The sequence below is a fragment of the Cryptomeria japonica genome, chromosome 6, assembly GCF_030272615.1.
Source record: "Cryptomeria japonica chromosome 6, Sugi_1.0, whole genome shotgun sequence".
Lineage (NCBI taxonomy): Eukaryota > Viridiplantae > Streptophyta > Pinopsida > Cupressales > Cupressaceae > Cryptomeria > Cryptomeria japonica.
In genome coordinates this window covers 286,974,278-286,999,930 of record NC_081410.1, presented here as the reverse complement: position 1 = coordinate 286,999,930, position 25,653 = coordinate 286,974,278, and the positions used below count along the sequence as shown (strand labels likewise).

Below are 25,653 nucleotides of genomic sequence, written 5' to 3'. Positions count from 1 at the left end.
ACATGCTATGCTACCTAACTTATTTCCTAGTTCATAGTTACATGTTGAGCTTATTTAAGTTATTTACTTTTTGTGTTTGGTTTTATAAAAATGAGACACTTATCAAGATCTTTGTATGTTCTACAATTCCATCCTTGTCTTCATAACAAGGGTTTCCTGATTGTATATTGTATCAATTTTATTTTTGGATGTACTCAATTGTCTGGCTTTGTAGCATTTCCATTGCTTCTTGGGTGGAAGGTTGTTTCGTTTGCAAGTGATCCTTGGTTGTTGTGGCGTTGATCAACAACTCTTACATGGTATCAAAGCTTTGGCTTTTCTTAAAGAGTTTCAGTCAAGATCTTTGATACAACGAATCTTGGTGTGAAAAGGACCTCACAGTGTAGCTCAGAAGGCCTCAAAACTTATAAATTCATATAATATAAGATAGGGTTTGAAATAAAAAAATTTGGACATCTTTTTGGGGTTTGAAAAGTCTTCCAAAATTTTTTCTTACCATTGTATGGATCCATATGATTTTGTATGGCTATATAGCTGTCATACTATCACTATACATTTGATTGCCATTATTACACAATTTGAAATATTCTAGTCATTGTACTTTGACTTGTATCATACTTGTGATAGTCTTTGAGTGTTAAAAGTGTTGAGATCGCTGATACAAGCATAGGTTTGATATCATCAATTAGTATAGAGTACAATTTTTTGAATGATTTAAACCCTAGATCATATAGACAACTAGGGGTCATGTCTAAAGGTGCTAGCATGGGGGTTGCTTAAACCTAGTGGGTGATGCCATGTCTACTGGTATAATGTTGCCGCTTTTATCGATTGATTTAAATGATCGCTTGCACTCGTTCTAGAATCTTTGTTGCTAAGCCCCACTTGTGGTTTCTAGAATAGTGCTAGGATTGTTTTTTGAGCGATAAAGGTGCTTTTTAAAAAATTTCAAGAGTCATGAATTGGGCATTTGATATCAAATTTCAGAGGTGAAAAGTTGGTTTTGTATACTTTGGAGTAATATATTTGGTTTTTACATTAGGTATTTTGCAAAATATGGGACTATTGTTTATGTGGAATTGTTTTGATTTAACATGTTTTGATCTCTAATCTATATGATGAATATATCATTGTAAAATCACAGGTTTTTGAATTCATCCTTCTATAATCATCTTGAATAAAGCGAATTATAAATTTTGGCTAGGCGACATTCTAAAACATTTTAGGTGGCTTGATCTCTTGCCCCATCTCTATGGAATTGTAATTGAATTTGGCAAGACTATGGCAACATGGGGTTTGCTACCATAGTGATGCCACCTCTATTAGTGCTATGAAATTATATATGATAGTTTGCATTCGTTCTAGAACATTTGTTGTTGAGCGCCACCTAAGAGTTGCCTATGCACCATCTCCACGCAGTTGATCTTGGTGTTGTTGCAGTGTGGTTGCTGGAATAGTGCTAGGGATTTTTTTTTAGCCACAAAGTTGCCATTTTTTTTCAATAGCCATGACTTGGGCATACAATATCAGTTTTGAAACAAATTGGAGTTGGAAAGTTGGTTTCGTGTACTTTGGAGGAATATATTTGGCTTTTACTTTAAAGATTTTGCAAATTATGGGGCCATTTTTTATGCTATAATTGTTTCAGTTTTACATGTTTTGATCTCTAATCGATATATTTGGAAGATCATTATAAAATCATGTATCTTTTAGTTCATCCTTCCGTAGTTATCTTGAATAATTGGAAGTATAATTCTTGGCTAGACAACATTCTAAAACATTTTAGGTGGCTTCATCTCATGCCCCATCTCTGTGGACTCGTCTTTTAATTTCGTACACTAATTGGAAGATAGCATGGGGAAATAAAAATCATCATGTTATTGGATTGATTGGTAACGTTGTTGATTTTGACACTATGTTCCATCGCATATATTGAGTCCCCATGAAATCTTTGGACCAATTTTTTTTAGATCTTTGGAGACCCACAACACTCTCCACTCCCAAATGATCCTGTCATGGATAGTACCACCCCTTCATTATTGTGATGACGTAGCATATGATGATAATATAGAAGAGGAATATTATTATTTAGTAGGTCTTGGTAGTTGTGATGACATGGATAATTGTCTTGGTGCTTCTTGTCTTCTTATAGAGACGTAAGTCGAGTGTTTGGTTTCTATGACTTCTAATCCAAATTCAAAGGCTTTGTCTTCTTTATCTATGAATTAATATTCAAAGGCTAAGTATTCTTTCTTTCCAACATTGACAAATTCATCTCTAGGTGTTCATATTCAAACATCTTGTGGACAGATCATTGTGAAATGGTTAGTATAGTTGGATGACGTACATTAAAATCACATCATGTCCATCACTTTTTGCTTAAAGTGATTCTTTGTAGCGAGTACATCATAGTTTTTTAGATTTGGTAGATTCGTAAGTACTTGACAAATATTGTATTGTTGTTTCGTGATTTCCATTTTGTAGACTTGGAGGACACACTTGAGTACATCCATCTCCTCTTTGATGATAGTCCATAATTGTGATTTTACCATCTTTGTCTTTGGATCTTGTTATTCGTTCATTTGTATGGCCCTAGTTTGTCATATTCTTTAAAAATTGGGCTTGTACTTGACTTGATTGTGCAATCATTCCATATAGGCATGGCAACATGTGAGAAGAGTTCAAAGATCTTAATATATTGTCCTTTATGATCTTTTTTCTTTCATGGAATGACATCTAGTATCTCTACTTGGTTTTGTTTCTTCCCAAGGGGAGGAAAGCTTTCAGCATTCATGGATATTCATTCTTTTGTGTAACATACTCAATCATTGTGGGAGATTACACATTGTGGGAGGCTATATTGTCTCTCTTTCGTTGTCTACTATATGGGGAACATCTATTGTATATAGGTGACAAAAATAGTTTTTGGTGTGTCGCATTGAGTCCCCCTTCCTTCTTTCACTTGTGCACTTTTGTTTGCATCTTTATTCTTTAGAGAGTGGTTTATTCCTATGGGTTTTTTCTCCTTAATTCTTGCAAGAGATTTTTTTCTACAAGGATATTTGATATGGCAATTTGCGATATCCATCTTTCATACTCCCTATGTTGCCCTTAAGGGGGGTGGTTGGTGAGAACACGGTACATTTCCTATGTAGTCTCCTATTAGGTCCTAACTACTATTGCTGATGCATACAAATAGATTATTATAAACCAATAACTTAGTCCTTAGGGATATGGTATATAGCAAAGAAGCAATACTTCGGAAAAAATCGCGATTCGGAAAAATCGCAGGTGTTGCCGATCAATTCCCCAATAATCGGGTAAAAATCATTTACTTAGGTCAACGACGTTTTGGCGGATTAATCACTATTAATCGCGTTGTAAATCACGATGGAAACCTACAAAAAAACCCATTTTCCATTTCCTGCGAAATTGATGGAAAAAAAAACCCTACAGTCCGCCTGTCGTTCGTATGTATAATGAGCACATTTTTTTCTATAAAATAAATTTTAATGGTCACATTTAAGGTTTTTTCGTGATTTTAGGGTTTGGGTTTTTCTTTGATCGAGTTTGCATATCATTTTACATGTATATAGTACTGTATAAAATTTTACATTTGTGTTGTAAAAAATATAATATGTTTCCATTTTTAAATTTATATAATATTTGTTATATTTTTTTTTTATATTTAATATTATTTCACTATACCATTTGTATATATATTTTTAATATTATTTTATACAATTTTTTATTTTTTATTTTGATGGGTAAAAGGCCGAAGCTAGAGAAATTTTATTAAATAAAAAATGATAATTACAACTCCATTCAGTGTGGGCACCGGTAGGAAAGAATGGAGGGAAGAAAACCTCTGGTGTAGCTCAAATACATTAATGGATCAGAAAACTTATGCTACAGATAGCTAATAATAAAGTACAAGATACATGAATGCTTGGATAATTCACATCCAGGTTAATCTATTTGAATGATTACTTAAAAATCGTCCAAGGTTTCCTATGCACTAAAATTCGACCCTTCCTTGTTAATGATGCCCAAAAACAGCTCTATCCTGTATTCTTATACTCTTATCTTGCAAGATTTGAAACAAACCATTCTACAGTTCTGCAAAGAACCTTATCACTCCTTACAGCCAAGTTTGATGTTAGAATGTTTAAAAGCATTACATATCATAAATAACATTGACAACAACTTGAAGCAAAACTTCCTTTTTGATTATTAATGTCAACTTCCCTCGTAGAGTATTGAACCCTTAATCTTGTCGTGACAATACCTGCCCGAAACCTTCAGACCTGCCCTACAACAGATCGCTTCAAGAAATCTTAGCCAATAAATAAACATCCGTCCATGATGCCAAGCCTATACCAATACAACATCTACAGTCACAGAGCTTTAGAATTGAAAAAGAATTGAAGGAAAAATTCAAATCCAAAACACTGCTTGCATCTATATCATAATATAGAAATACCTTAGCACTACTCTGGGAGATAGGGAATCTTTCGCCAAAAGGATCTAAAAGTCACCTCACTCCTTACAGAGAATCCGATGAATTTGAAAATCAAAGACAAAACCTTTCAAGAAGACTAAATCAGACAATTCCTTCCAGACATTCCGCTAATTTGAAACACTAAAGAGAGATTTCAAAATGACGACCCCTTCAAAAACAGAGACAAGCACTGAAAGCAGGAAAGAAGATAAAGGGAAGAAATCCCATTCCAAAAGAGAATTAACAGAGAGAATCCTTCCCATACCATAGATCTCTTTCAGAAAAATGATACCAGAAGTGATCGTCCTCCCTAATTCTGTCAACCTACCTTTTCAGAAGAAAATAACATCTATGCTTATGAAATAAAAAGCCTGACAATAGATATACGCATACAAGAAGATGACTGTCTCTCTCTCTCTCTCTATATATATATATATATATATATATATATATATATATAAGCATAAAATTAAGAGTATAAAAGAAGAGAGCAATTATTCATCATATCTAACCAAGAACTAAAAGAACTTCAGGAAGCCAAGATGACAAACATAGTCAGCTAAACCCATAAGCAGGATCCATAAAATTATACAAAGACGAGACCTTATAGTGTGGAATGAAAAAAGGGGAACCGGCGAACTAAAGAGAGAAAATCATAACTAAAGCTAGAGCATATATTAGCTAAACATCCACAAGTCTTTAAAAGATAAGTCTGAAAGTTTGACTATAAATCCTTAAGAGTCAAAAGGTGGCGATAGGTTAAACCTGAGACAAACACCTAGCTATCTAGCTCGACATCTCCCTGCTAGCTCCTTTGATACCTTTGTATATATATTTTAAATATTATTTTATACAATATTATTTTTTATTTATATTTATCTTTTATTTTATTGATATAATATATAAATATATTTATTATTTATTATTTCATTTTATTAATGCAAATATTTAAATAAAATTTTACATGTGTTGTAAAAAAATATTATATTTACATTTTTAAATTTATATAATATTTGTTATTTTTTATTTATATATTTAATATTATTTCATTGTACTATATGTTAATATTAAAAAAGTCCTATTTATGGACTCGAGTATTATTTATGCTTAGTTGACAAGGAGGTTTAGTGCCAGCTATCTCGCCTTAAATAATAAGAATAATTATAGCGCTTTCTATTATGGGGTGAGAGTCAATCCAGGATCTGAGGTTATGCCATATATATTTTTAATATTATTTTATACAGTATTATTTTTTATCTATATGTATCTTTTTTTTTTGTATTGATTATAGAGAATAAACTGATTTTCAAAACAGTTAGAATAAATATATAAATATAATTAAAAATAATAATTATTATTTCATTTTATTAATGTAAATATATAAATAAAATTTTACATTTGTGTCGTAATAAATATATTTTACATTTTTTAATTTATATAATATGTCATATTTTTTTATTTTTCTTTATATATTAAATATTATTTCATTATACTATATGTTTATATATTTTTAATATTATTTTTTATTTATATGTATATTATTTTATTGATATAAATATATTTAAAAATAATAAATATCAATATCATTATATAAATTATATATTTAGATTGTATAAAATAAATAAATTATATATAATATATATAATAAAAAACGTTTAAACTTAGTTCTTTAACAATGTTATTTAAAAAAATAGTTTTTGATTGTTTTTCTTCAATTTTTAACGTTTTTTTGTAAATCCGATTTTTTCAAAAAATCTTATACTTCTGGTTTGCCGATTAATTCCCCAAACGATTAATGCTTCATTGGTATATAGTATAAAGTATTTTTCACCTTTTAATCAAACAGTTTGTATTATCACTTGTTGGATGGCCCAACCTTTGGTTGATCCCAATCTTGTAATTGATCATCAAGCAACGTATAATATATTATTATTACCTACATATACTTATTATCAAATGACTTTTGTTTGTCAAATTAATTACAAATCATGTTTACACAATCCACATATAGTTTCTAGTGCACTTTTTTTCAGTTTCAAATAAGGCCCAAACAGTTGAGTTACTTGTCGATGTCATTTGCATAATTAGTATAGTACCTTTCTTTTGTGAATTAGATCTAGACAATGACATTGGGGATATAGTTTCAGTTCCTTCACATTCCATTAGAAACAATAAATCTGATTTCAAAGAAGCATGGAACCTTTGGATGACTCAGATGAGTTTATCTCCCTTGATCTCATCTTGAACTTTATGGTTGAAACCTATGTCACCGCATTCGCCGAATTTCAAGGATGAAATTCAAACTTTGGCGAACTTCATGAAAATCTTAAAAATTCGTTTAAATTTGCCCTAAGTTTGCACGGAAAAGGGCCTGCAATTTGTTTAATGATGCAAATACTTGAAACCTAGGGGAGCGATTCCTGATCAGCCACAATTCCAAGTAGGGCTTTCCATTAAGCGTCGATTTTGTATTCCCATTCATACAATAAAAGCCATTCTGAATAAAACGTGAAGTCGTTGATTTTATTATTCCCGTTCACTAAATAAAACATGTAAGTAGGAATTAATATTTTTTATAAATTTTAATATATTAAAATGTACTAATACTGTTTATAAAATTTAATATATTAAAACGTACTTAAGAGAGGGCCCCTATTTTCTAGTTTTTATAAAACTTAATATTTTTTTAATTTTGCATATTGGAATGTAATTTTTTTTATAAAATTTAATATATTAAAAAGTATTAATATTGTTTTATTTTGTTTTTATCTTCTTTAATATATTAATGTTATACATTGAAATTTAATATTTTAAAGTATATTTTTTAGATTTCTAATTATTATTATATAAAATATTAAATTTATATTATATATTAATTGAATTTAATGTCGAATTGGTTTTCCGAATTTTTTCCCTTGCTGAACTTCTTCCGAATTTTATTGTTACCGAACACGAATACGAGTTCGAACTTGGTGACTTAGGTTGAAACCACTACTATCATTTGAAACTCATTTGTCATTGCTGCTCCTGATGAGTGGATCCTTTTAAATTAGTTCAATCAGTTTTGTGGAAACATGAGTTTGCAAATCTACTGCCATTTTTAACAGTTTTGGTCCTTCGTTCCTTCACTCCTTTGACTCCTTTTCTACGCATCTTGATCAAGGAAAACAGGAAAGATGCTAACACTTTGTAACCTATCCTTTTAGCCTTTGTAAAGTTTATTCAATTTCAATTGAAGAACAAGTTATATTACTAATAATGCTATGTGATTATTATTTCTAAATTCAATGTCTAATAATTCTGATTTATAATGCAGGCTGAAGGAGAGAGATCATTTATCGTTTTCTATGTCTTCTCCAAATGATTCTTATCGGCCTTTATATGTTTAGGCAATCGATCAATAGATGTCGAGGCATGACCGATCAAGGCACTTATTGATTGGTGCCTCTTCATGCCCGATATCGGTTATTATTTGGCATTTAGCAATTATCATTAATTATGCAGCCCGATAATGAATCGGTGTTTGATAACAAAGCGAGGTTTAATTTTATGTTTACCTGATACCATTACATTGCGGGTTTTATAACATAACATTATATGTTATCGGGTTAATACCCTGATAACATATTAATGTCGATTCATAAAATGAATCACCATTAATATGCTATCGGGTTTATTAGCCCGATAGCATATAGATCAATGCTTATCATATATGTGCAGTGTTAACAATTGCTAATAACAGTGACAATATTTATAATTTGACAATCATCTGTTAAAACCCGATTATCATATTCAAATCGGAAAGCATAGCAAAGAAGAATAAACAATAACAGAATTAAGGAGGTCAATTGCAATGGTTAGAGATGTCTTATCTTGCAGAAGCTATTATGCATTAACAGCTTTGAACAACAAATTTCATCTCCTTAGTAGGAAAAATAACCATGTTTGTTGGAAATGGGAGGTACTTAATTTTTTTTTATCCATGGCTTGGTGCCCTTGCTCTTCCTTTGTGTAATTCTGTTTGCTTCCATGATCATCAATTACAACAAAACACAGCCCTTGAAAGATAAGCATATCTCCTTTGCTAGCAAGGCTTGCTTTAATGAGGGCTTAGGGTTTTCTAAATATTCAACCTTTCCGATAGAATTTCCACAATTGTTTGTATGAACAATCTTAACTTTATTTCAAGCCATTACTAATAAGTTAGACATTCTTTTTTTAATCTCCAATTGGGATTGTCTATCTGTCAAAATAAAATCAAGCAATAAAATTTATAAGCAAAGTCTAATATCATTTCCTCTCTCCCTAAGAGCCTTCTATGGCACAATTTTTAGTGACAAGTAAAAGCACAGGTACACTAATGTAGAAATCAAAAACACATAAGAGTAAAAATAATAATAGTGTTATGATTCAACCTTGCAACAGAGGCTTATTTTTTTTGATGAAATTTGAATGAAAATAACAAATGCAATGAATTGGTCAGGTTGAGTTAAAACTTGGAGAAGTTCTTGAAGAAGATGACAATTCATCTTCCACGTTCAAATTAAGAATATTCACATTAGGTAGGAATGAGTAACATTTGCTTGATAAAAACATCAATAATATTCATTCACAAATGACCAAGAAGCCCATTTATTATCATCAGGCAACATGACTGACTCAGTAATGGAGAACAATCATAGAAGTGCAATTTTGCACATTGGTGCGTGCCTTACATTATCGATGGAAAAGAAACAATAGAGGGCTTTTTTGTGCATAGATGTCTGCCTTGCGTTGTCAATGGGAAAGCAACAACAGAAGGGTCCTTTTGTGTATAGCTGTCTGTCTTTCATTGTCAATGCATGGAGTCTGTGTATATTGTTTGTCTGTGGTGGTTACAAATATGAATCATGAATTAATTATTTATGTGTTCCAGGTATATTCTATTCATGTTTGATGTTCGCAAATGGATTTCTTATGCTATGTAGTAGTGTCTTTCAGCTATCATTTCATTCTGCAAGCAGATAAATGATTTGAGTGTCAATTGAACTTTGTTTTAAGGTCAGAAGTATCTTTCTAAATTGTCTTTTTACAGTTTTTGTTACAATGTGAATAATATAAAATATACACTATATTGAGTGTTTTCTTCTGTATACAATTTGTACTCATTTGGGGAATGTTTATTGGGTCAGGTTTTTAGCACTCCCTACCATGCTTTTGAAAAGGGTCTTTGAGTCAGCCTTTATGTCATGTTTGATTGCATTTCTATTGGTCAGTTCTTGGGCACATTGGTGATATATATATGCTTTTAGGGTCTGAACTATTTTCAACCTACAAGCAGTTATGGTGAGCCCATGAGAAACTGTTAAGATATACCTATAGGTTAGCCTAAACACATTTGAAATATTTTGCCCATTTTAGGAAAGTTATTTTGGTGGACCTAAGGGAACATCAATAATTTATGTCAATATCTTTCCCAAGTTGAAACTCACACAAAAAATAGCTGAGAAATGTTTCTAATACAATTTTGTTTTATGAATGTGCTGGAGCAGAACTTTTGTAAGCATCCCCCAGCTGCTCGATAGTAGTACACAGAGAGGAGGGATTGCTTTGATTTCTTTGTAATATAAAATTAGGTATTTCAATAACTGAAGGATCTTAAGCCCACGTATTGATGTTTCTCAATCTGATTATTATAAAAAGCACATATTGCAGTTGATTCTTTGTTTTCAAGGTTTTTGCTTTGAATGTGTGGTGATGTTTGCATTCATCAGCACCTACAGGTTAATCACTTTATTTGAGTCATTTACTTGCAACCATTTATATCTATTGGACTATTTGGATAATTTTATTTCATTGTAATACTGGTTGAGCTTTGCAGCTGGGAAGCATAAAAAAGAAAATGGAACTCTGCAATCTTGATGAAGAAGTCCAAATGTTAAGGTTGTCTCAGCAGCAACTTATCAGTAAGGTTAGGGTTCTGTTTCCATCATAACTGCTTGAAATAAGCATAGAACATCTGTTGTATAGAATTGTAAAAGTGTATTCATTTTAAGGTGCAGTAAACTGTTATAAATTAATGCGCATCTTCTGTTTAGCTACCTCAACTTTTAATTGACTTTGTTTTTTTTATGCTTTTTGTTTGTTGACTAAGGTTCTAGGTTTGTAGTGGTGTGAAAATTGAATGGTAATTGGAAATATATTTCTTCTCTCCTAAATATCAATAGATTCTAGTGTGTGGAGCGTAGTTACATGATCTTTGTATTTGTGTATCTGAAAATAATTTTTCAAGAATTATAGGCAAGTTCCATTATTCCTTGGTAATATCCCTGGTCTCATTTTTTAATCTTAAAATAAGAGTATATAAAAGCCAATCAAAGAGAGTGAGTTAGAAGAGGTAAATTGTTTTCATTTTCTAGGGATAACAATTCTTGTATGGATGGCTTTGCAGCTCCATTTGATGAATATAGTTTTGGAATTGATCAAAGTTAATCTATGAAAGGAGATGGAAAAATAAATACAAAATCTTAGATTTTTGCTGAAGATAATAGCTCAATTGTTGAACCGATACGCAATGCACCTAAAGCTGATCAACTGGCCAATCGTGTTATGTAATAGAACATTAAAAAATCCAAAACCATTGTGCACACTTGAATAAATTATTAATAAGGTCATCTGCTGTTATCAATCAACATTTGTCAAGGGTCTACAATTCATTCACAAGTTTATCATAAAATCTTTAATTTTTCAGGATTTGACCCATGTGTTACTTAGTCATATCCCACTGTGACTGCCATGATTAGTCATTACACTTATGACAACTTTTTCTCTGCTATGTTGGTAATAAGTATACACAAGCAATCTATTTGCAAGCAATACATTTTACTGTATTTTTTCCATATTCCCTATATTAATAAGTGTTATTTGCATTCCACATCATTTATTTAGCTACATATAGCTTTTGTTAGCTGTATCCTCTCACAGTAGATCTTGGCTCATGTGATTGAATTCCCACTAACTCTTACATGGTACGAGAGCACTATTTAGATTTGTTCCTTGTTCATTTCCATTGAAGAGTAAGGGTTTCATTGAGATCTTTGAGTTGAAAGATTCATGTTGGTGATTGCTAGGATAAATTCTAGTCAACTATCCTATCTAGAAAATTGAGGATCTAAGATTTGACTTTTTATTTTGTTCAATTTGGAAATGGAAAGTGATTTTTTTGAATTTTTGGTTGCATCCATCTTTTTTGCCTTTGTGAATGACTTGTTTTTCGAGATAGTTTTTTGCTAAACAGATAGCACCATTGCATTCAGAAGGTGTAAAAATCTATGGATCAACTATACATTGGTTTGGTTTTTGCAAATCGTAAGAAAAGGCAAAATCTATTTATCTTTGCTGACAAGGTTGTAATCTAGGTGTAGATACAAATTGTGTAAAGTTTTTAAAATTATTCTTTTGATTTGTAAAGTTTTTTTGAAATATTCATCATAGTCAAAGATTAAATTAAAAGAGTTTTACAAAAAGCTTTGAGTGCTATTTATAGAAGAGTAGTGTTGTTGGGATGTCGGTCTCCTGCAAAAACTTGTCATGGAGGCTTAGTTTTCCTTGGCCTATCACTAGTAGTGGCTCCATTTCCCTTAACTACCTCCTACACTCAGCCGAGAGGTCACCTTCTCCTTTGGGCTACTAGCACATCAACCTAGCTTTTCCTAGCATATAGTGGTGTTTGCAGTGTGTTTCAGTTTGTATCAAACCCGATTTGACAATTTGGCAAAAATATTAGAGTGTTATCAGCCTTGCATCAACACCTTTTATCATTTACAAGAGGTATATTTCAGTTAGTTATGTGTTTAGTTGTTAAGGAATGATATTCTATTCCTATTATGCATTTTTCAGGCTAATTTGTGTTCTTACAACTGTCTAACCTTATCAAAATATTATATCAGCTTGTTTCAATAGTGTACTTGTTAGTTTGCTATGTTGTAATGCATCTCATGTAAATTGTAATAACCACGCTAGATTTTTTTTTAAATACTGCAATAGGAAATGAGATACAGTGAAAGATGCCAACTGAGAATCTGATCCAGTTCGAAGTTTTTTTGTTTGCTTTCAAATCTTTGACCAGTGATTTGTTTTATTGATTTGAAGTGAATTTTAATGTTTTTTTTTCGTTTTTGGGGTTTTGCTTGCTTATGCCAATGAAAATTTGCCAAAAAAATGCAATACATAAAAGAAACAATTGACTGAACTAAAATTTCAGAACTCAGATTTTATTGCAGCAAATTTTAAATTCAAGAGAATGGCTATTTAAGACAACTAGAGCCAAAACTGGCCTACCAGGTGTCCAACGCCCTGCCTGGATGAGCTTATTTTGATGCTGGATGTGGTGCACAAAGCAATACAGGAGCCTCCAGGTGCTGCAAATTGTTCTAATGTGTTTTATTCTCCTTATATATAATTATCAAATACAATTTAAGGAAGAAATAGCAGATCAGGTGCTTATTCCAAATTCTTGCCAGGAGAAACCTCAAGAATTGACCCTTTTTCCCCACTAAAATGTTGATGTAGCCCAAATGTGTTAAAATTTCCCTGAAAGAACCACTGATCTGTCTTTATTTGCTGCCAACAATGAATATACACACAAATTTCTGAATCAAAACCCCCTAATTTATTTTATTGGCTTCACAGGAGAAGCAAAGAGGGTATGGCCAGCCTGGGAATGATATGGCCAGCCTGGGAATGATATAACTGCTGGAAAATGTTCCCAATCTGTTCCAATTTGCTCAAATGTTCTGTAGATGATTTATTCTTGCTGGAAGTATGGATTTTCCTCCAAATATTGGTCCCAAATACCGTGAAAGAGGATTCCTTCAATGCAAAGGTGAATGGGTTTTCGTCCACACACTGAATAAGGGTGAGAGTTTTCATTCTCAACCTGAAACTCCAATCAAGTTTGCTGCTACAGAGCTCTCCAGGGAAGAAATTGTCAAATATCCAATGAATAATAAATAAAATGCTGCCCCCAATGTCTTTTAAAATTCCTCAAACCCTATTTCGAATTTGGGGTCAGGGTTGTACTTTTTGCATCAAAAAACATGTTAAAATGTTTCTTTTTACTAAAAAATAACTTCCCCTAAGTGGTTTGACCCATTGAGGGTCTAATTCCTCATTAAAAGTGGCCATATTATTAAGTTATAACCTTTAAGTTATAACTTCTAGGGAAATGTGTGAAGGGGCGATTTTATAATTCATCATTAACTTTTATTAATCTCCTTTTTAATAAAGTTACTTTATAATTTTTCTAATTATAGAAAAAGTAACTTTATATTGAATTATTATAAAGTCTATGTAACTTAAGCTCGCCAAGCCCAAAAATTGACCAACTATAGACTCCTCTTAGTAAAGCCAATCATCCCCTAGCCTCTGTAATTGCCTGCGGAGATGGCTAACAGGCAAAACTATGCAACTGAGTGATCACAGGAAAAATAGGGACATTACTTACAGGTGATTCTTTCTACTATATAATCACCTAGATCTTGGAATGGGCAAGGTGAGAGCATACGGTGCTTAGGATTACAATTAACTGAAATGTAGCAAGTAAAAGAAAAACACTAGGTAGTAAGCCAACCGATACCACTTATTCAATTTAATGCATATATATTACAAATTTAAATGTAATAACCACCCTAGATTTTTGTTTTTCAATTTTCACCGAATAAAAATTACAACACTTACATGGAATAGTGATACTTCGTTTACCTAAAGGTCTGATTCAGATACTCAAAGTGGATAGTGCTTTGCCAATATGAGATATTGTTGTCACAAAAGTTTGCACCCTTGTTGAGTCATCAACTCAACAACCTTGTGAAACATGGAAACAACCCCGAAGTGTGGTACCTTGATGCAAAGGGGTTGAATCTCCGAAGAAGGCCGACTTCCTTCTTAATCCAGGTATAGGTGTTGAACCAACTCAATACTCCAAATTCCAATTCTAAACTTATTCTAACAACTTGCAGAGAAAAAAGGGAAGAAGGAAATGCTAAAATGAAAGGAGGTGATGCACCAAAACAAGAAATATTCCTCTCTTCACCCCAAAATGACAAAAAGAATCAATTGAAATACCCTGGAGATGCACAAACTTTAGTTGCATGAATGACCCCAAACGCATCTATGGAGGTTAGAATTTGCTGAATGTTAAAGGGGAGAAGGTTTCCCATAAGTCACATTCAGAAACAACATAGCATATACATAAGATAAAGCCACAAAACATACACTTGTAATGAAGGTAAGGAAACATACACAACACGCATAAGTTGAAGAGAGGCAAGAACGATAATTTCAATTCATTCTCAAGCTAGTGGCCAAACTTACAGTTGTAGAAATGCAAGAAAATATACAAATCTTCAAAAGAAGTGAAAGAGCAGAGAGTAGCTCAAGCTAGCGGGGAGAGAAATGTTTACAATGAGGCTTAACAACCTATATATAGCAAACTGGTCACAGAGGAGAGACGAATGGTCAAGGAAGGCAAGGAAGTGCATAGACTTGACAAGGTGTGCGTGCAAGCAACCTGATGATACCCTGACAAGGCAATCCCAAGAAGAAAAGTGCTTCTAGAAGGTGGATTGCCTGACATTCCAAAGTCAGAGCGTGCAGACTTGACATGAAGACCATCAAGTAACCATGAATAAGCATGGCCTTGGACTCCACTTGATGACAATCCTTCAAAACGCGTTAAATGTGCCCCTGTAGCTCTGTGAGTGAAAGTAGATAAGTCACAGGGGTTGGTGGAGCAGTAAGAGCCTTGAGAGTTGATCACGTCATCTGGAAGTGTCGCAAGTCATTGGAAATCAGACGTCGCACCTTGCTGCAAGGGGAGAGGAGTCGGGAACCCCAAAGTTCTGGGATTCTGGGTTCAAGAAGGAAAAGGCTTGGAAATTGGGAATTTTGGGATTCCAGGTTGAAGATGGAAAAGGCTTGGAAACTGAGAATTCCGAGTTCAAGAAGGAAAATTCTTGGAAATCTGGAATTTCGGGATTTCGGGATTTCAAATTCAAGAAGGAAAAGGCTTGGAAACTGGGAGTTCCGAGAATCTGGGTTCAAGAAGGAAACGGCTTGAAAATCGGGAATTTCGAGATTTTGGGTTCAAGAAGTAGAAGGCTTAGAAACCAGGAATTCCGGGTTCAACAAGGAAAGGGCTTGGAAATTGAGATTTCTGGGATTTTGGGTTCAAGAAGGAAAAGGTTTGGAAATTGGGAATTTTGAGATTCCAGGTTCAAGAAGCAAAAGGGTTGGAAACAGGGAATTTCGGGTTCAAGAAGGAAAAGGCTTGGAATTGGGAATTTTGGGATTCTAGATTTAAGGAGGAAAAGGCTTTGGAATTAGGAATTTTAGGATTTAGGGTTCAAGGAGGAAAAGGCTTGGAAATTGGGAATTTTGTGATTCCGAGTTCAAGGAGGAAAAGGCTTGGGAATTGGGAATTTCGAGGTTTTGGGTTTGAGGAGGAAAAGGCTTGGGAACTGTTGGTGTACGTTTTATCATATACCGAAGATTAGAGTAAAATATCAAAGGATACTCTATCCTCTCATGAATAAAATTAGTACTTGTGCCAAGATTGCGAGAAAGACCACAAGGTGACTCCAAGGTCTATATGTTCGAACGAGTGACTTTATGTGGATAGCTTCTTGGGTAGTGTGTGTTGAAAGACAAGGGGGACTTACGCTTGACAATTGGTATCATCCACAAGCTAGACTTAGGCAAATTTATCAATAACTGCTCTTTGTTTTTGGATTTTCTGATTTGGGATTTCAAAAAAGGATAAAAAGGGTAAGAGTTTAGGGATTCCAACTACTTTTAAGCTATTCGTATGAACTCAAGAGATAGAAAAGACTATGTGAAACTGGTAACGACACTTTGTTTCGCCACACTTGGACAAATACGCAAAGCGGGTGCAATATTCTAGGATTGCGCTTAAGATTTTCACACTTATGAATAATACCAACAATTGAACGATATTACTCGAAGTAGAAGTTAAGTATCCACATCAAAAGCTCAAACTAACTTTACACATTGAATGAAAATCATCCATCCAACCAAAGCATGAACAAAATTTCACCAATTTAAACTATCAATCCTTTATTAATCTAACAACTACAAAGCAAATTACTTAAGCAAATTTATTCTAAGTGTTGAAGAAAATATGCAACCATGCAACCAATTGATAACAAATAAGACTTCAAAACAGTATTGATAATGAAGTTTTTATTATCCAAGTTGCTCTACGCAACAATTTCATAAATCTCTTTACATTGAAATGAAATGAGAGAATGAGTTTATATAGAGTTTTTGAAAACAAATGAATGGCCGAGATAAATCTAAGATCAACAGTCAAGATCAAGACAACCTAACCCTAATTAGAGTTTCTCAAAATAAAAATATCCAGTGCATGTAAGACAAGTGGCCCAAGGTGCTATCTTTTAGGATTGCACCCCCTTCTCCCGTTGAGAGGCAGAATTTTCAATGAACTTGGACACAATCTGATCAACCTCCTCCATTGTGACATGTGGCACATACTGACTTTGAATTCTAATCCTTCCAAGTCATCTGCACATACAACAAACGTGATTTCCCAATCTAATTCCTGTTTTTGGAAAGCATCTCTGATTGACAAGAGGTTCGATGCGTTAAACAAATTCTACCTCAAGACTGGTTCGGTGGAGAAGATTTTCTGTGTCTTGGCTTTTAGATTTTCTGACTTCATATCCTTTTCTTGGATAGTTTCTTTTTCAAGTAGCTACAAGTTAAACGTTGTCTTGAATTTCTTTTATCTGCTCTTCTGCTGTGTTAGTATCTGCCTTCACTTTCTCCAAGACTTCACTGCGTGCAACCGATGTCCAGTGCCAACTGCTGAAGTCATATGCATCTCTTGTTTCTATTACATTTCCATCAATTAGTTCTTGCTTCAAAACTCCTTTCAATTCTCTAAGGCATAGAATGATTGTGTCTTGAATATCCTGGAGATTAGCTGATGCTTTTGCCATGGATGCAATCCTGGAGAGTAACTAGGAGGTTTGTCCATATGTTAATGCTAACCTTTCCAAAATTGTGGCTGCCTCTTTACTTGTGCTTTCCATCCATGACTTGGTCTCTCTGGCTGTTACTACTTCGTTGTTAGAACTTTTGACTGTTTCTTGCGGAGGAGCCTCTGGATTGGCTTGGTTAAGTGGCTTGGTCAAGTGCTGAATGTATTCTCTCAGGCGTTCAGCTTCTTTTTTATATTCCTTCTTCTTTTCTACTTCTTTGTCTACTCTTGCCTTCATGGAAGCAACTTGTTGTGACCTTTTTCCACACATCGCCCCATTGCTAGTGGGGACCCTCTGATTTTCCTGCTTTCTAGGGTTTTGTTAGCGTCCTGTGACCTTTTGCTGCAGTTTCACCAAGCCTTGTCCAGTTCAGAGCATTTTAGGCCCTGACGGTTGAAATTTAGTTTTTGCAAGTTATGTGATTCCGAAGTGTGAACACCACCAGAGTGCTTAGAAAGGCCAAAGGACGAAGATCGCAATCGATTTGGACGAATTTGGACAACTTTCTATTTTTAGAAAGTTTGCTTTTTTTGCTTTTTCCTATTTTTTAGGAAGTTTTGTTTTTGGCATTTTCAGCCCGATCCCCGGTATGGCTATTTTTAGAAAGTTTTTCCTATTTTTTAGGGACGTTTGCTTTTTGCTTTTTCGGGGTGCAAACCTAGGGTTTACACTTGTACCATTGACCAGCTTCGACCGAAACTCGAAAATTCCAAGTTTTGACCTAAAAAAGTTGAATCCCTAGATTTTAGGATTTTTTCTTTTTCGGGATGCAAACCTAAGGTTTACACTTGTACCACTGACCAGCTTCGACCAGAACTCGAAAATTCCAAGTTTTGACCTAAAAAAGCTAAATCCCTAGATTTTAGGCTTTTTGCTTTTTCGAGGTGCAAACCTAGGGTTTACACTTGCACCACTGACCAGCTTTGACCGGAACTCGAAAATTCCAAGTTTTGACCTAAAAAAGCTAAATCCCTAGATTTTAGGCTTTTTGCTTTTTCGGGGTGCAAACCTAGGGTTTACACTTGCACCACTGACCAGCTTCGACCGGAACTCGAAAATTCCAAGTTTCGACTTAAAAAGCTAAATCCCTAGATTTTAGGCTTTTTGCTACTTTGGATGATCCACCTAGGCATGGATTTCAAATTTCAAGTTAATCTGATTAAATTAGACTAAACTGTGAAATTTTGAAATTTCTCTGAAAATTATTCTAAGTCTGGCTAACAAGGGTTTTTGAAGTATTTTTGCAGGTTCAAACCCCACCACGATGGAAGAGAGGCCATGAAGGAGCCTTGCCTGATGTCCGCCATGCCTTAGGGGGCTGTGTGGGTGCTCACCCTGAAGTCCACCATGTTTGGGGAGGTCACATGGGAGCACACTCTGAAGTCTGCCAAGGGTAAAAGGGCCATGAAGGTCCTCACTCTAAAGTCCGCCAAGGTCTAAGAGGTCAATGTGGAGAGCCTTCCAAAGTCCGCCCAAGCAAGAGGAGGGAAGGCTAAAGTCCGCCCAAGTGATGGAGAAGCTATCCTTAAAGTCCGCCACACCTCAGGGGGGCCATGAAGGAGCTCTCACCAAAGTCCGCCATGAGTTTGAAGGAGGCCATGTTGGAGCAAAGGCTAAAGTCCGCCCCAATGCCTTAGCCAAATAACATCAATGATGGAGGCCATTAAGGTGCCTTAGCTAAAGTATGCCATGCATTTGGAGGCCATGTGGGAGCACTCTTCAAAGTCCGCCCAAGGTTGGGAGGCTAAGGAGGAGGAGTGATCAAAGTCCGCCCAGTCAGGAGAAGCACTAGAAGTCCGCCCAAGATGGAGAAGACACCAAAGTCCGCCATAGTCATGTGGAAACCTTGCTAGAAGTCTGCCCAAGATGCTAAGTCAAGCAAGAGGAGCCTTGCCTAAAGTCCGCCACACCCTAGAGAGGTCATGTGGGAGCTAACAACAAAGTCCGCCCAAGCTTGCCAAGTGTTGGGAGCAACCTCCAAAGTCCGCCATAGACTAGGAGAGATGCCTAAAGTCCGCCATAGGCTAGGAGGGTCTTGAGGAGAGGTCACTAAAGTCCGCCCAAGGTGGGAGAGAGGTCACCAAAGTCCGCCATACCTTGGAGAGGTATCCAAAGTCTGCCAAAATTTGAAGAAGATGGAGATAAAATTCGAAAAATCAACCTACACATGGAAGGTCAAACAAAGTCAACATGATGTCACAAAATCCACGGAGATTTTAAAATTAAATCCAAAATGAAGAAAATATCTAGGGATTATTGAATATCTTCAAAATAAATCCAAAGTAGAAAGTTTTTATTTTGAGGAAAAGAATATTGAAGGAATATTGGAAAATTATTGAGATATTAATTCAAAATGGAAAGTTTTTTCGAAAGGGAATATTGGAGAATTGATGAATATCTTCAAACTTAATTCAAAATGGAAAGTTTTTTTTTTGAAAGGAAATATTTTGGAGGATTGATGAATTTCTTCAAACTTAAATTAAAATGGAAAGTTTTTTTTTAGAATTAGAAGTATGAGTTGGATGATTTTAGGGGTTTTGCTTAACCTTGTCTACAAATACTTCATTATCAACTTCATTATTACACCAAGAAGTTCAAAATTACTAAGGAGAGCTTAGTAAAGTATGTCAGTTTGAAGATCATCTGGAGAAAATTCTAGATATTGCTGGAAGTGGGATAATATTTTTTGGCAGAAGGTTTACAGATTTATGGAGAAAGGCAACTTTTCTGAATTTTCTGAATATTTTGGAGAAAAGTCTAGCCTTACTCCTATCCAAGTCAGAGGTGCAATTAAAATTGTGAATTTTCTGAATATTTTCCAGAATTTAATAAATGATTTTTTTCAAAAAATTTTGGAAGAAGAAAATCATTTTTTTTGGCTAAGTATGATTTTTTTTGAATGTTTTCACACTTGGTGGTAACCACAACCAACCTTAAGACTGAGGGTTTTAAGGTGAAAATTTGATTTTTATGGCTAAGTATGAGAATAAAAAGCGGAAAATTTTCCAACACTTAGCCATTTTGCAGCCCCATTATTTTCAAAACTTTGCAAATCTTTTTCTAACTTTAAAATTTCCATTGTTTGTTTGCAGGCCTTATACATTATGAAATTCCAGGTAGACAAAGATGCTCCTCCAGAATCGAGGATGACTTCAAAGTGGAAGAACATCAGCGACACCAACCTCGGATACATCAATCTGAGGGAGTTTAAGAAGCGAATGTTTGGTCTGGACAACCTTGTGCCTACCACCATTGCGCGAAAAATGATGAAGAGTGGTATCGTGCATGCTGCCGGCTTCCTCCCCACCATGCAGTGCAATGAACTAGTAGTTTAATGTGCCAAACACTACAACCCCATCAATAAGGATATTGTTGCACTTGATGGAAGAGTGTTGGCGAATGTCAGCGATGAGGCCATCAGAGAGGCCTTCAGGATCCCTGAGTACCACAACGCAGTATATATGACAAAGGACGAAGCTGATAGTCTGTACCACGACCACCTGGAGGAATATGATGCCATAGTTAACCATTCCTGGTTAGACAAGCCGAGGAAGGGCGCCTCCAAACTCCGGAGGAAGAGCCTAGTGCGAGCATACTTCAAGGAGGACATTGGGGACATGATTGTCCTGCTCAATAGAATAATAGGAAATCCTCAGGGAGCTCCATTCGAACCCTGGATGTATTATTTCATTAATGAAATAATCAATGGAGTAAAAATGATAGACTGGGCCCGTATAATCAGCCACAACCTAGACAACCAGCTAAGGAATCTGGAGGCGAATAGGACTTTCTTCATGAGTTCTTACTTGTTCTATTCTTTAGTCAGGACCTACAGGTACAAAGGTCTCACTTGTAGAGGAGAAGTTGGGAACAAGGAGAACCAATTTCCAGTATATGATTGCTATCCCCAGCTCCACATGGAGGAGAAGTTCCATTTCAAAAGGGTGAATGATACCTTCTTGATGCACATTACCCGGACCCTTCAAGGTGGCCTGCACCAGAGGCTCTCTCAAGAGTCTATGGACTTCATCGGTCTGTTCGGGTGTTGGTACATCCAATATCCAAAGTTCACTTACCTCCGAATTTAGGGATTCTCTGGGCCTCCATACAAGCTTCCAGCTTACCCTACTAACCGAGTGGTGTTGCTCGAGGTTGTGAGACAATTAGAGGAGTATATAGTGATTCAAAGGGATAAGCAGAAGAAGGCAGGGACTTCCTCACTTACAATTGGTAATGGGCTGGAAACAAGTCCATCATCACAGGCTGCAGCCACCGCTGAGAAAGAATTGGCCTGGTATCCCTTCTATCAATACAAGGCAAGAAAAGATTTCGATCCATTCCATAGGATAAAGAAGATTGAAGGGACAACGTTTGAGCACAGACTGGATCTAGAAGACTACTGGGCTAATGCAGCCGATAGTTTCGAGATCCGGAAGAGGTTCTGGTCAAGAATTCCGTTGAGTATGGTGAGAGCAATGGAAGTATTCAAAGTTGCCGATCAGGTAGAAGAAAGCCTAGAACTTCAGCAGCCAGGTTTTGAGAAGATGAAGAATGAACCCTTAGTCTTGATAGATTGGACATAGGGAGAAAAATCAGATCTAGCAGACCTCATGAGGTCGGTGGTTGAGTACTCAAGGTGGTGGGCATCTGAAAAGACAAAACAGTTGAAGGCCAAAGGTGTGGCTTTAACTTATGAATTAATGGGAGTAGATGATACTCTGTCCGTCAATCCTTGTACCTCCGTTGGTGATGCTCGGAATCCAGAAAGTGTTGGGTCTAGAAAGAGGAAGGAGTTGGGTGGAAGCTCCACAAAGGTCATAGGGAAAAGGGTTGTAGGTGAGAGAAGAGAATCCAGCGAAAGTCACTCCATCCTAAGTGCTGCTTCCATTGCGCTTGATCAGAGTACAACTGGGGAGCAAGAGATGAACATCTGTGTGACTGATGATGAAGTAAGAGTGCTTTCCCAGCCAGTTGAGGAAGTGGGAGAGAAGGTCTTCCGAACTCCAGACAGGGGGCAGATTGAGGCCCCTACAATCTTCTTGGATGGCGTACCAGCGAACCCAGGAGAGGCAGATGATGAGTTTGATTGGAATACTGTAGAACAATCAACCATTCCGGATTGGTTGAGAGCAAGGATAAAGGCCAAGGTTCGCAAGGAGGCCCACTCAACCGAGGAGGTCACCACAGCATTCCTAGAGAAGGTGAATGAACCCGCTATAGCTAAACCGCCCAAACCAGCCAGGAAGTTTTCCCTGATTCAGAGAGACAGTGCCGGATTCAAGACAGTCCAGATAGCAGTGCCCAAAGAAGGGAAGACTAGGGACAATGCCATCATAGAGATGGGTAAGCCCTCCCAGGACCAAGAGATCCAATATTTTGATGACTCCTGCAACGTTCTAAAGACGAGGCTGGCTCATGAAAAGGAAAAGAGGAAGAAAGTGGAAGAAGAGAACCAACAGTGGAAGAAGTATGTTCTCCATCTTACCAGCCCGCTCAACCATGAAGTCTCGGCTACTCCACCACAGCCTCTTCAACAGGGATCAATGAAGGACTATGATGATATGAAGGGATCGTACACTCAAGAGAAGGAGTGGATTTCAGACGCTTTGGTACATGTTGACACCCTGGTAGAAAACTTAGTATCGACACATGAGGCAACTTCTTTGTTGATTGATCGTATACAGGATCTAGCATCCAATTTGGAAGAAGTGGATGAAATTCAGAATGAAATACTTCCTCACCTGAAGGTTATCCGAGGCATGTCAAAGAGGAGCTTAGTGGATGCAGGCATCATACAAACAGGAGACAAGTACGACTTTGGCACGTGGTACTATGCTCTGGTCACTCGGATTGAGGTTCTGAAGAAATCCGAGACCAAGTGTTTTGAGACAGAGGCAAGTGTTAGAGAGATCCTGGGCAAGGTATTCCGTGTGGCGTCAGAGATCTGGAAGAAGGAAAGCCTAAGGGAGAAGCATTTACAATTAGAAAACTTGAGAGGCAGGATTCAGGCAAGCTTCTTTCGAGATTCAGGGATGATTAACAAAGGCAATCTTTCGAAGATTGCAAACTTCCTCTCCATCGATGACAACTTCCTCACCCAAGCAGTGGAGTGGGAAGGCATCCTTGCCACATGCGCCGACGATGTGGACCTCATCGACTTCCAGATTGGCAGTTTGCCAAGTGTAACCATGGAGGAGGTCAAGCTCATTGTGTCTAGATACGTTGAATCTCTGAAAGAGGAAAGTGGCCACTCACCTCAGTAAAATTAGCGGCTACGCCAATTGTCACTCTTTCATTTGCTTGAACTGATAGTATTTCGGGAAACCCTAATTAGGGTTTAGGACTTTCAATCTTGGCCCTTGATCACCGTTTGATCTCGGCCATTCATTTATTTTTGAAAAACTATATAAGGTTGCCTCCTCTCATTTGAAAAGGGTGAGGTTTTTGATGTATTGTTGCTTAAGGTCATTTCTAGATAATATATTGCATGTGCGCTGCTTTGTAATCTCTATTATTTGAATGATTTGCATCGTTTCAATTGCCTCAACACTTAGTTAGAAATTTAGAATTAATTTAGATTTGCTTTCATTGTTGTTAATTTGAATGAAGGATTTGATAAGTGTCAATTGATGGTGTATTTCCGCTCATACTTTTGGTAAATGGATGATTTCAATTCTACCGTGCAAAGTTAGTCTGAGCCGATCCCCTGTGCATCCAACATCTCGATCATAAGCACAACCCATTGAAGATTGCATCGGCCTTATGTAGTTGTCCCTAGTGTGGCGAAGCAAGGTTTGGTTTCTCGAAAGCACCCAGTTGATACCGTCTCCGAAATTCGTAGGATTAGATTAGCCTTCCTAAACCCTATCTCTTTTTCCCTTTCTTTTGAAAGTCTAAATCCCAGAAAATCCCCCCCCAAAAAAGAAGAGCCTAAATTGCTAAATCCATCTAAGTCCAACAGTTCAAAAATACTTGTCAAACGTAAGTCCCCCTTGAAAATTTCAGCATACACTACCCAAGAAGCTATTCCTCTAAAGTCGCTTGTTCGCACATATAGACCTTGGAATTAGTAGTGATTTTTCAGGAGAGGATAGAATACCTTCGGGTATCCTATCCTAATGTTTCGTAGATGATAAAACAGACACCAACACAACTGAATTATCCAAGTCTTCGGCTTCTTGGTTCTTGGTAGTTGGTCCTAAAGGGATTGCAATGACTTAATATTCATGGGGACCAATATCTCCCTTTGCCTTGTCCACTTTTGGTACAACAATTTGCACTATCCTACAGTCGGCTTCATCTCTATGGATGGTGGAAAACCTTCTGGCTGGCTTGTTTGTGGCAACCTGTTCTAATCTGGCCAAGAAATTTGTCATATCATCCTCTTCTTGAATTTCTATTTCTTGTGTTTTCACTTTCAATATTTCCTTCAACCAATTAGGAACAGTGGGTTGCTCAATGCCTTCCACTTTTTGATTGCCTTTTTCACACATGATATCCGAAGGGCAGAAATCATTCCTTCTTGAAATTCATCCTCCTCAACATCCATTTCATTGTCCGAGTCTAATACTTTTGTGCTAGTGGGAGATGGAGACTGTTCATCTTCTAGATGGATTGACTCTACGTTTTCTTCATGAACTAGAGAAGGAATTTCCATCTCTGCCAATGACTTGTCAATGGCCAATATATCATTTTTGTTTGCTGATGGGACATAACGAAATGGTTCTAGCCTTTGTTTCTTTTTAGCACTCTCAATTGGTCTGGCACTTTGAGTTGCTTCCACATTTGAAGAATATCCTTTTGCTTCACCCATCATGTCATAAGTCAAGATTATATTTCTCCATCTTAATCTATGACATTGCTGATCAACCCACCACCTAGAATATTTCATAACTGGCCGCATCAAGGTGGTCAAGTCTGCATGCTCTCGTTCTAACCATTTGATAGGAGAAAGAGGTGCATGCTCATCAAAGCCAGGCTGAGTATATTTTGCATTATCTTCCAACTGATCCGGTAGAAGGAAAGGTTTAGTTGTTCTGATCAAGCTTACTGGTAGTCTGGAACAAAGTTTTTTCTTGATATCAAATTCAT

The 25,653-nt window shown here is 36.0% G+C and overlaps 1 protein-coding gene across 4 annotated transcripts in view; it reads left to right on the top strand.

Annotated features, from left to right (window-relative positions):
• Positions 1–25,653, top strand: part of LOC131031948 (uncharacterized) — a 297,244-nt gene that overhangs the window by 169,488 nt on the left and 102,103 nt on the right. For all 4 annotated transcript variants that reach the window (XR_009103347.2, XM_057962824.2, XM_057962817.2 and 1 more), the window contains exon 23: positions 10,362–10,451. Coding sequence is in view for 3 of the 4 variants with exons in the window: in XM_057962824.2 (XP_057818807.2) it covers positions 10,362–10,451 (90 nt within the window). In the remaining variant the exon portion in view is untranslated. The remainder of the gene's footprint in view (positions 1–10,361; positions 10,452–25,653) is intronic.